The 11552-nt window shown below is 43.7% G+C and overlaps 1 protein-coding gene across 22 annotated transcripts in view; it reads right to left on the bottom strand.

Annotated features, from left to right (window-relative positions):
* CACNA1D (calcium voltage-gated channel subunit alpha1 D) overlaps positions 1-11552 on the bottom strand; it is a 293921-nt gene that overhangs the window by 60668 nt on the left and 221701 nt on the right. For 5 of the 22 annotated variants that reach the window (XM_077278293.1, XM_077278296.1, XM_077278297.1 and 2 more), the window contains 2 exons: positions 8235-8318; positions 3-35 (listed from right to left, as the gene is read on the bottom strand). The exons of 1 other annotated variant lie outside the window; for it this stretch is intronic. In XM_077278293.1, coding sequence (XP_077134408.1) covers positions 3-35; positions 8235-8318 — 117 coding nt within the window. Of the gene's footprint in view, positions 1-2; positions 36-8234; positions 8319-8858; positions 8943-11552 lie in introns of all 22 variants that reach the window. 16 more of the 22 variants (XM_077278298.1, XM_077278304.1, XM_077278312.1 and 13 more) reach the window with 6 other exon arrangements.

Genomic DNA, 11552 nt, shown 5'->3' with positions numbered 1-11552 from the left:
ACCGTAGGTGGCCCGGTTGGGTCAATTTCTGGTGGCTTTGAAGAAATTGAAAGTATAAGTTAAAAATGAAGATATTCTATTTCGAAAAGTTATGCTGATGGATAGTAAGTCCCTATAATAAGCACAACAGTGCAGAAATAACTGAGGCGTCCCTATCATGGAGCCTAAATGATAAATTACGATAGATTGTTTGTTTGGTTCAATTCATTAGCTAAGCCAGCCCCCTTCCCCATCACAGATAATACATGAATAGGGTAAGAGGGGGTTTAGTTACTGAAGTGAGCATGACAGCCATCCCTCTTCATAACATCTATGACACACCGGGGGTGTGGACATTTTCTGCTTTTGTCGGAAAGTCAATGTACAGGATCCAAACCTTGGCCTAAAATCTGCAAAGCCAGCCCCGTTCTCCATCATGGATAACGCAGACAGAAAAGGGGGCTGGCTAAGTTAAAGAAGTTAGCCAGACAGCCATTCCTCTTCACTCTCTCTGAATGTTCTCTGCTTGTGTCGGAAAGAAAGTAAATGTAGAGGTTCCAAAACTTGTCCTAAAATCTGCAAAGCCAGCCCCCTTCCCAATCATGTTTAATGCAGAAAAGGGGGCTGACTTCACTACTGAAGTGAGTGAAATAGCCATCCCATTTCTGCACTTCACAGACACAGATAGGGGTAGAAGTTTTCTGCGTGTGTTGGAACAAAAGTAAAAGTGGAGGTTCCAAGACTGGACCCGAAGCAAGATCTGTACAAGAGGCGCCATTTATAATCGAGGTCTGTTAGATGGCAGAGTGGCTTTTGGTCCCTCCCATACATTAAGCAACGTATGTACTACTACTTCTGCATCCCTTAAAGTCAGACAACGGCTGGCAATCGTCAGAACAGGATCGTTGAGGGATCCGTAAAAATTAAGTATTTTATATTTATTCATTTATTATACTTATTATTATATTTTTTATTATATTTATTTATTTTTTTCTTTCTTTAAAGCCTATCCTATAGCCCACAGAAAGTACATTAGGCTATAATCACATATGCAAGTCAGAAGAAAAGGGAAAAAAAGCTTCGAAATGCATTTTCTTAAACATAACTGTGGAATCTAATTGAATCTGATCCTTTACATTAAGACAAATAGGATACAAGTCATCTGCACAGCGCGGCTCATTAATAGGAAGGACTTTGTGTGTGGCGCCAAAGGAAGAGGTCATGGACTTGGCAGGAAAGGTCCTATTATATGTTATGAGGAAGGTAGCGCTCACTCACTAGTGCCACCTGCTGGAGTTAGCTCCCTTTGCATAAATGTCCGACATCTTAACATGCTTTGCAACATGTCAGGGTATTTGCTAAGAAAGACACAGATCTACAGACAGCTGTTCTTGTCCTCTTCATACAAAGCTGGACCCCTTAAAGGAGTTTTCTGGGCTCACAGATAATGAAACCATTGTAAAGTCAAAAAGATAGAAAAAAAATATATAGAATTATCAGCACCTGCAACAAGCAGATTCTCGGAATGTTAGGAGAGACTGTGGGCAGTGATTTATCCATCTTGAGACTATACTGTATGCCAGTCTCAAGATGGTGCTTTATAGGCAGAGGGGGCAGACACTTAGGGTGGGAGTAAGAAGTGTGTAGGATAGATACAGCAATCATGGCATATATTATAGAGATTGAAAATATTTTCAAATTGCAAGATAAAGAGGCAAGTCCTGGTGTGGGGTGGAACCAGTGCGGACTGTGTGCGGCCCCTTGTGCTCGGTTATCAGTGCGATCTACATGCAAGGTGACAAGATCGTGTTTACAGCCAAACGTGCAACAAAGAACTTACACCCTATACATAGAAGAAATGGAGGCAGCCATACAGCGATGGTTCACTTTAGATACAAAGCTGAGCTATGGATACAACCGGCCTCATAGCGGTGCCAGAAAACGATCTATACCAGTGTCTCCTTAAAAGAAGGACTAATAAAAGAGTATTTCCATCTCCAATATCCTATCACAATATATAACAGGTGTAACAATAATAATATTAGCAAATACCTCCAGCTAGAAATGTAGTATAGTTCTTCTGATTAGCTATGTCTCTTACTCCATGTGAAGGGCATTGCAGTAGCTTAGGTATCCATGGTTGTGTCCACTAACAACTAACTACCGTAACGGTCACGATATGATTGATCGTAACCACGGATACCTTAGCTACTGCAATGTCCTGCACATGGGGTAAGTGACACAGAACCAGAAGAACTATACTACATTTCTAATTGGAGGTATTAGCTATTATTATTATTGCTAGATGGTGGCCCGATTCTAACACATCGGGTATTCTAGAATAATCTGACAGAAAGTGTTCAGTGAACGTGACTGAACAACGTGGCACTGTGACTGACAGAAATTGTTCAGTAAACGTGACTGAACTACGTGGCACTGTGACTGACAGAACTTATTCAGTAAACGTGACTGAACTACGTGGCACTGACTGACTGAACGTATTCAGTAAACATGACTGAACAACATGGCACTGTGACTGACAGAACTTGTTCAGTAAACGTGACTGAACTACGTGGCACTGTGACTGACAGAACTTGTTCAGTAAACATGACTGAAGTACGTGGCACTGTGACTGACAGAACTTATTCAGTAAACGTGACTGAACTACGTGGCACTGTGACTGACAGAACTTGTTCAGTAAACATGAGTGAACTACGTGACACTGTGACTGACAGAACTTGGTCAGTAAACGTGAGTGAACTATGTGGCACTGTGACTGACTGAACTTTTTCTGTAAACGTGAGTGAACTACGTGGCACTGTGACTGACAGAACTTATTCAGTAAACATGACTGAAGTACGTGGCACTGTGACTGACTGAACTTGTTCAGTAAACGTGACTGAAGTACGTGGCACTGTGACTGACTGAACTTGTTCAGTAAACGTGACTGAAGTACGTGGCACTGTGACTGACTGAACTTGTTCAGTAAACGTGAGTGAACTACGTGGCACTGTGGCTGACTGAACTTGTTCAGTAAACATGAGTGAACTAAGTGGCACTGTGACTGACAGAACTTGTTCAGTAAACGTGAGTGAACTACGTGGCACTGTGACTGACAGAACTTATTCAGTAAACGTGACTGAACTACTTGGCACTGTGACTGACAGAACTTGTTCAGTAAACATGACTGAACTACGTGGCACTGTGACTGACAGAACTTATTCAGTAAACGTGACTGAACTACGTGGCACTGTGACTGACTGAACTTGTTCAGTAAACGTGAGTGAACTATGTGGCACTGTGACTGACAGAACTTATTCAGTAAACGTGACTGAAGTACGTGGCACTGTGACTGACTGAACTTGTTCAGTAAACGTGAGTGAACTACGTGGCACTGTGACTGACAGAACTTGTTCAGTAAACGTGAGTGAACTACGTGGCACTGTGACTGACTGAACTTGTTCAGTAAACATGACTGAACTACGTGGCACTGTGACTGACAGAACTTATTCAGTAAACATGACTGAACTACGTGGCACTGTGACTGACTGAACTTGTTCAGTAAACATGAGTGAACTACGTGGCACTGTGACTGACAGAACTTGTTCAGTAAACGTGAGTGAACTACGTGGCACTGTGACTGACAGAACTTGTTCAGTAAACGTGACTGAACTATGTGGCACTGTGACTGACAGAACTTGCTCAGTAAACGTGACTGAACTACGACCGGACTGCGCCTGTGGCTGATTGGTCGCGGGCGGATGGTGGGATTTCCGTTACAGACAGACAGAATTAGACGATTATATAGTAGATTATTACACCTACTACATATTGAGATAGGATCTTGAGAGATTGGAATAACCCTTTAAGGCCTTCATACACATCAGACTAAAGTCAGCTTAGCCAACTGCTATCAGCAAGCTTGGCCGATAAGGTGTATGGAGATCCCTGATCGATGTTTTTAGGGGAGAGAGGAGGAGATAGGGATCTGGTATACCGGATTTTGGACTGCCGATCCTTTTCTTCTCTATAAAGCTGCCACCAGAGATCTGACAATGACCCTCCAATAGAACACAAGAACGCTCAGTGGAATGACTATAAAATATAAAAATTGTCTCCTTACTTATCACCTGCCTTTCCTGTTCTATCACATCCTGAATCCCCCACCGGTCTTTATTATTTTTGCTCCAAAGACATGTTCACAGGATGCAGCAGTCAAAGGCAGAAAGAACAGACATAATCGGGGAACCAGGAAAGCAGCGGAACATCAGAGTTGATGGTGTAAATTTTTACCTTCCTGTTTGCAAGGGTGACTGTTACCCCCATCGCTACACCCCTGCTGACCACTGATTAATCCTCATTGATCAGATAGAGAAACCTGTCCTCTGCCTTCCACACAGTCGACCACTGCCTACTGCTACTAGAAGGTAGTGTGGGAGTGGGAAACGCTTAATGTGCGGTCAGAAATGTATGAGGCAATCCAGGACAGGGCAAGGTCTTTGATGCCAAGGGAAGAAAGGGCATCAAAGACCTTGCCCTGTCCTGGATTGCCTCATACCTTTCTGACCGCACATTTAGCGTTTCCCACTCCCACACTACCTTCTCATCCCACCCTCTCTCTGTTGGAGCCCCTCAAGGCTCTGTCCTAGGGCCCCCACTTTTTTCCATCTATACCATTGGCCTAGGACAACTCAAAGTCCCATGGCTTCCAGTACCACCTGTATGCGGATGACACTCAAAAATATTGACAGAATCCGTCCCTTCCTAAGCCCACAATCTACTAAAATTCTTGTGCATACCCTCATCATCTCCCGCCTCGATTACTGCAACACCCTCCTCTCTGGCCTCCCTGCTAACTTTCTTGCACCACTCCAGTCTGTGCTCAAGTCTGCTGCCCGGCAAATCCACCTCTCTCCTCACCACCACCCGAGCTGCCGCCTCACCACCACTAGAGCTGCCGCCTCACCACCACCAGAGCTGCCGCCCCACCAACCACCCGAGCTGCTGCCACGTCACCAACCACCCGAGCTGCTGCCTCACCACCACCAGAGCTGCCGCCTCACCACCACCAGAGTTGCCACCTCACCACTACCAGAGCTGCCGCCCCACCAACCACCCGAGCTGCTACCACGTCACCAACCACCCAAGCTGCCGCTTCACCACCACCAGAGCTCCCGCCTCACCACCACCAGAGCTGCCGCCTCACCACCACCAGAGCTGCCGCACCCCCAACCTTCTGTCTCTTCCCCATTATTCCATAGAATGTAAGTCAGCAAGGACAGGGTCCTCTCCCCTCTGTACCGGTCTGTCATTGTAAATTTGTTTACTGTAAATGATATCTATAATTCTGTATGCGACCCCTTCTCATGTACAGCACCATGGAATTAATGGTGCTATATAAATAAATAATAATAATGATAATAATAATGTTATATCTTCAAGCTGGCAGATTGGGCAACAGGAACCAATGGGTATTTCATTTTGCACTCGACTCACGTCTGGGGAAAAGCTACGTTTGTAGAGCGATCAGCAAAAATAATGGATGCAAGACCTACACTTGGTTTCTACCCAAATTTTTGCAAAATTGGTAAATGCAGATCTAAGTGAACCAATATAAAAGTGGCATTGTCTGCCTCCGCTGGGAATAACGCAAAATCATGTTATTGCAGAGTGGGAGGTTTGGATTGATAGATGGGAGTAGGAGAAACGTTAATGGGCCAGGAAGGTTAGAACACGCGCTGCTTTCTGCGGTTAGTCTGTAATTCACACGTGTTACATACTTGCCTGTATGAATTTCTAGGGATGAAATAAACACAGTTGGTTAGATTATGATCCGGATTGGTGAGTATTTCATTAATAATGTGACACGATTTTAATTATGGCTCATTAGCACGAGATTGATTCTTCTACACTTTTATACACACTCATATTTGCTACAGCTTCTGTGCACAAAAACACGTTGGCTTTTATGGCACGTGGGTCATTATACAGAATCTAAACTTTCTACATAAAAAATTATATATTGTGTGCAGAATGTAGGTTCCGAAAAGAAAGCAATTATTCAGAACCAAGCAACAGGAAAACGAGGTAAGAAAACATAGAAATAGGGTTAGGGTTAGGGTTAACCGTAGCCCTAACCCTAACATGAGATAGAAATAGGGTTAGGGTTAACCGTAGCCCTAACTCTAACATGAGCCCAGATAGGTGCAAGAATATCAGATACCCTAAAGCTAAGTTCACATTGATGGGTTTCTCATGTGGATTTTGGAGCGGAATTTCGAAATCAAATAAATGCAAGTTTCAGTGGGAAAACACATCTACTGTATATTTCCATATAGAAAAATAATCAACATGTCAATTCAGATAGTTTTAAACAAGAATTCTGGAGAAAACTGTTTGATGAAAAATATGAGAAAATCACTAAAATATGCAGTACATATTACACACGAGTGGGACACAAAGCAAAAAACGGCTACGAGTTGGCAAGGTGTTAGCCAAGCCTTCAGCATTGGGTTTCACTGCCCTCGGCTTTAATTCAAATGTCGATAAAAGAAAATTGGCAAGAGACGAGAACATTGACACAAAACAGAAGCCACGTACAGTGACTGCAGATTTTTCTTTTCAGCATGAAATCCCCTATAAAGGAATCTGTCGGCATAAAATGACTGTTCAGACAAAGCTCAGGACTCTGTCCACCTTTGGCGTGACCAAACAGTTGACTCCACCTAACCATCTACTTGTTTCCCAACTATCTCTGCCTCATCTTCCATGATTGACAGCTCTCTGGCTTAACAGGAACCAGAAATGGTGGCGATAGACGGAAAACAAGTAGGTGGGAAAGGGTTCATCAAGGTGCTCCGAAATGTTTTGCCGAAGTGCGCCGAGCACCTGTTCTTGGTTTGAACAGTCATTTTTCTACTAACAGACTCCATATAAAGGGAGTCTGTCAGCACAGAAAGACTGTTTAAATCAAGAACAGGCGCTTAGTGCACCCTTGGTGTGGCCAAACAGATCAGTGCATGAAGTAGGTGGGAAGATGCACTGAACTGTTTTGCCACACCAAGGGTGCACCAATCACCTGTGCTTGGTTTGAACAGTCATTCTGTGCTGACGGAGTCCCTTTAAGTTATTTTCTGGTGGTGAGAACTCTCTGGTTTGATAAATGATTATTGATATTGTCCCTGTATTACATGAACAAGTGAAAGGACAAAGACAAGAAGATGAGAACCAAATAAAGCATAGAACAAGTCCAGAAAATCAGAAGTGTTGGGGGGGGGGGGGGGGGCATGTAGTAATGGATAAACTTGGTGCATCTGATGGTAAATGCTGCTTTACTAACATGTTACTGTTCTACACAAATCACAGACTAAGGTTAATTTCTCAGAGACTATTGCACCAGGTCAAAGTATGGATGAGCCACCTGAAGAAGCAAAGTAGACTGAAAACTAATGAACGGTTACAAAATGCTGACATATTGTAGAGACATGTTAGAAGTCTTTATTAGTTGGGGTCCGGGTCCTAAGCCCCTTACCAAATGCTAAATAGAAGGAACACCAATAAAACTGAAGAAGGACTGTGTGATGACAATCCTCAGTCTCCTCAAACAGAAGTGCTTGGATGCTCTATCGCTTTAGAGATCTCAGAGGGTCTCAACACCGGCACCTTCAACAATCAAAACTTCTGACAAGTTTTTATAAAAGTGCAATAACTTTTTGTAATCTAAACATGAAGTATCTCTTAAGCGAGAAGACCTGGTGCTGAAATAGCACATTATATATGTATAATAAATTATAACCACACTTAAAAAAGGATCTCTCAGGTCTCCTGACATGTCTGTTAAAAAAAATATGTGTACTCCCCATGAAAGAACAATTTCTTATAACTTTGTGCTGTGCTGCTCCTGTTACGCCTCCTCATGGGTGTCACCATTCTGCTCGTCAGAGGGCGTGTCCCTGCAAAGTGTGATGTGGTCAACTCTGATAGGACAGTATTAGATTGAGCAGAGACACGCCCCCATCTTCTCACGCCCAATCAGCAATGTCTTAATATATAGGAGGGATAACGGAGGAACAGCGCAATGCTGAGTTATAGGAGAAGAGGAGCCAGAGCTTTTACACTATGGTGAAAGCAAAAAAAAAAGCAGACAAGTCGGGAGTGATATGTGTATATCTGACATAGTTGTCTGATGGGAGTTATATCCCTGGATTTAAGGTCACAAGACAGAGGCAAGACATAAAGCGACACAAGTTACTTACATTAACTTCGGTTATAGCAATATCTACGACGCTACCGACAACAATTAAGGCATCAAACGTGTTCCAAGCGTCAGTGAAATAGTGCTGTTAGTACGGGGAAGGACAGAACGAGACAAAAGAGAGATAAGGAGAGAGAAGAGTTATGACTGTCTAAAGGCGACCATTAGAAATGGTTTGATGAGCCTCAGAGAACTCAATAAACCATGAAGATGATCCAACATAAGACGACCTGGCATCGTGGTTAATGGTTCACTGAACACAGGGGCAATCTGGGCCATAAAAGTCCAATTTTGGACTTTACATCTATGTTGAGGGTCTGGAATTACCAAAAAGTCCCATCTGTTAGTCTACAAACCCTACTTCTTGTGTATCAATATCCAAGACCATTTTTCTGCCCCACTGGATACGTTTTTTGGTTCCCAACATTATTATATGGAAATTTTCCCTATCGGACCCTGGACCTGAAAAGGAAAAAGTCTTAGTTTTGGAAATAAAAGATGGCAGGAGAACCAGAAGTCCTTCACCCTAAGCAGCAGGAAGTGTTAGAAGTGGCTGTGACTTGTCCATGCGGTGGCACCAGGCTGAAGACAAGGGGTGATGGCAGCGGGGCGGGGGTGTACTTACATCAGCTTCACTGAGGACCACGTCTACTATGCTGCCGATAACGATGAGCGAATCAAAGGTATTCCAGGCATCGCTAAAATAACCCTGCGCACAGCGGCCAGAGGGGCAAATGGAGGTGATTAACATCGACAGTTCACAAGGTATGACAAACCACATTGTGGGACAAGGCACACACGCACAGGGGTACAGACGCCTCCATATTGTCTAGAAAGTGGACTGAGGTCACAGATATCCCACTACACTAAAGGTAAGAATTTTAGCGGGATCCTCCAGCCATAGTGATTTTAAAGCGACCCTCCTTACCATGGCTTGTTTGCCATAGTATACGAGCAGCAATCATCTAACACGATTCTTCTTTTCTCAGCAGCACATCATCGGGTGTAAATAAGACTCGTGCTGCCGAGAACAATGGCAGTTCATGCGCACTAAATAATCTATTACAGATCGTTCTGTCCACATCTGAGGCTAGGACGGATATTAAATGACCACCGATCAGCAAATAAGCTGTTGATTGATGGTCGTTTAGGTTGTATAACGTGCACTGACAGTGCGCTCTGTTGCAGGCTTGTCACTTCTAGAAAGAGAAAGCGAGAGAGCACACTGTCACTGTGCACAGTACAAAAGGAGCTCGTATTGAGCATATGTCGAAATTCACAACCGACGCATGCTCAGTACAACAGGGACTAGCCCAGAACCTCGAATGGACATCACTGATGACGCTTCGTTTCAGGGTGGGGACAGAGACTGAGGCAGTGACCTCAGCCTCTGCCCCCTGTTGACGTCTCATTTGAGAATCCCCAGTGCGTGTATGGATGCTCAAAAGAAGCGCCCTCAAAACGGAAATAGGTAAAAAAAAAAAAGCAGTTACAGTAGATTAGAGATGGAAGGGTACGGAATTTTTAATTAAGCCAATTAAAAAAATCTATTATATTATTAAAATAAATAGTGAAAAATTTAGGATGAAAGCCAATCTTTGTTTCGGACTACCCCTTAAATAATGGAGTAGAGTGAAAGTTGCGACCAAATCTAGAAATAACACATGCGGATTCTGTCTGTACGACTAAATTCGTAACAAAATTTTTTCGTAACATGTGAACATAGACAGAGGAGGCAGAGCGCCCGGAGGAGCCTGAACCAATGATAATAAAGAATTATTTTATGACTAGTACCATATTTTTTATGTTTTTTTTAGGCAATTTTTCCAACTTATCTGACTAGGGATTATTGCCTCACTGAAAAGTGGTGTGGTTTAACTCATGCCATTAAAGGGAATCTGTCAGCAGGTTTTTGCTATGTAATCTGAGAGCAGCATAATGTAGGAACAGAGACCCTAATTCCAGCAATCACTAAGCTATCACTTAGGGTACTGTCACACAGTGCAATTACGATCGCTACGACGGCACGATCCGTGACGTCGCAGCGTCGTATGAGTATCGCTCCAGCGTCGTAGACTGCAGTCACACTTTGCAATCACGGCACTGGAGCGATGCCGAGGTTCGCTGGTAACCAGGGTAAACATCGGGTTACTAAGCGCAGGGCCGTGCTTAGTAACCCGATGTTTACCGTGGTTACCAGCGTAAAAGTAAAAAAAAACAAACCGTACATACTCACCATCTGATGTCCGTCAGGTCCCTTGCAGTCTGCTTCCCGCTCTGACTGAGTGCAGCCGTACAGTGAGAGCAGAGCGCAGCGGTGACGTCACCGCTGTGATCTGCTCTCACTTTCCGGCCGGCGCTCACAGTCAGAGCGGGAAGCAGACGATAAAGGGACCTGACGGACATCACATGGTGAGTATGTACGGTTTGTTTTTTTTTACTTTTACGCTGGTAACCACGGTAAACATCGGGTTACTAAGCGCGGCCCTGCGCTTAGTAACCCGATGTTTACCCTGGTTACCAGCGAACGCATCGCTGGATCGCTGTCACACACAACGATCCAGCGATGACAGCGGGAGATCCAGCGACGAAAGAAAGTTTCAAACGATCTGCTACGACGTACGATTCTCAGCAGGGTCCCTGATCGCTGCTGCGTGTCAGACACAGCGATATCGTATGGATATCGCTGGAACGTCACGGATCGTACCGTCGTAGCGATCGTAATTGCACTGTGTGACAGTACCCTTACTGAGCTGTGTTTTGCTCTTTCAATATAATCAGCATTTTATCAGCAAGAGATTATCACTACAGGACATGTTGGCACCTGCACAGTAGTCCAACCACACCCCCAGCACTGATTGGCTGCTTTCTTTTATTATACATGGGTTGGGATTCACACAGCTCTGCTCAATCTGCAGCAGACACAACTCTGACACTATTATATCGGCTGCACTCTGTAAGTAACACATCACTGGAATCCGGGTCTTTGCCCCTACCTCATGCTGCTGTCAGATTACACAGCGGAAATCTGCTGACAAATTCCCTTTAACGTGAGCGCTTGTTCACAAGTTGCATTTTTGTCGTATTTCATTTTTTTACAGCAGAAAAAAAGCAGCGTTTTACAGTATTTCTGATATCTTTTTTTTTTCCTTGCAGATTTAAACCATCAAATCGTTTTTCTCAAATTTGCAGCATGTCAATTCTTTTATCATTTTTGCATCGCTGTTCGCCCATTTAAATAAATGGGGAAAAATCGCATAAAAAAACGCATGTAAAAATAAGTGAAAAAAACATGGCAAAATGCGGGTATTTTACGCAG

Source organism: Ranitomeya variabilis, chromosome 8 (genome assembly GCF_051348905.1).
Source record: "Ranitomeya variabilis isolate aRanVar5 chromosome 8, aRanVar5.hap1, whole genome shotgun sequence".
NCBI classification, from domain to species: domain Eukaryota; kingdom Metazoa; phylum Chordata; class Amphibia; order Anura; family Dendrobatidae; genus Ranitomeya; species Ranitomeya variabilis.
Note: the sequence above shows the minus strand (reverse complement) of the source record. Positions and strands in the feature narration are given on the sequence as shown.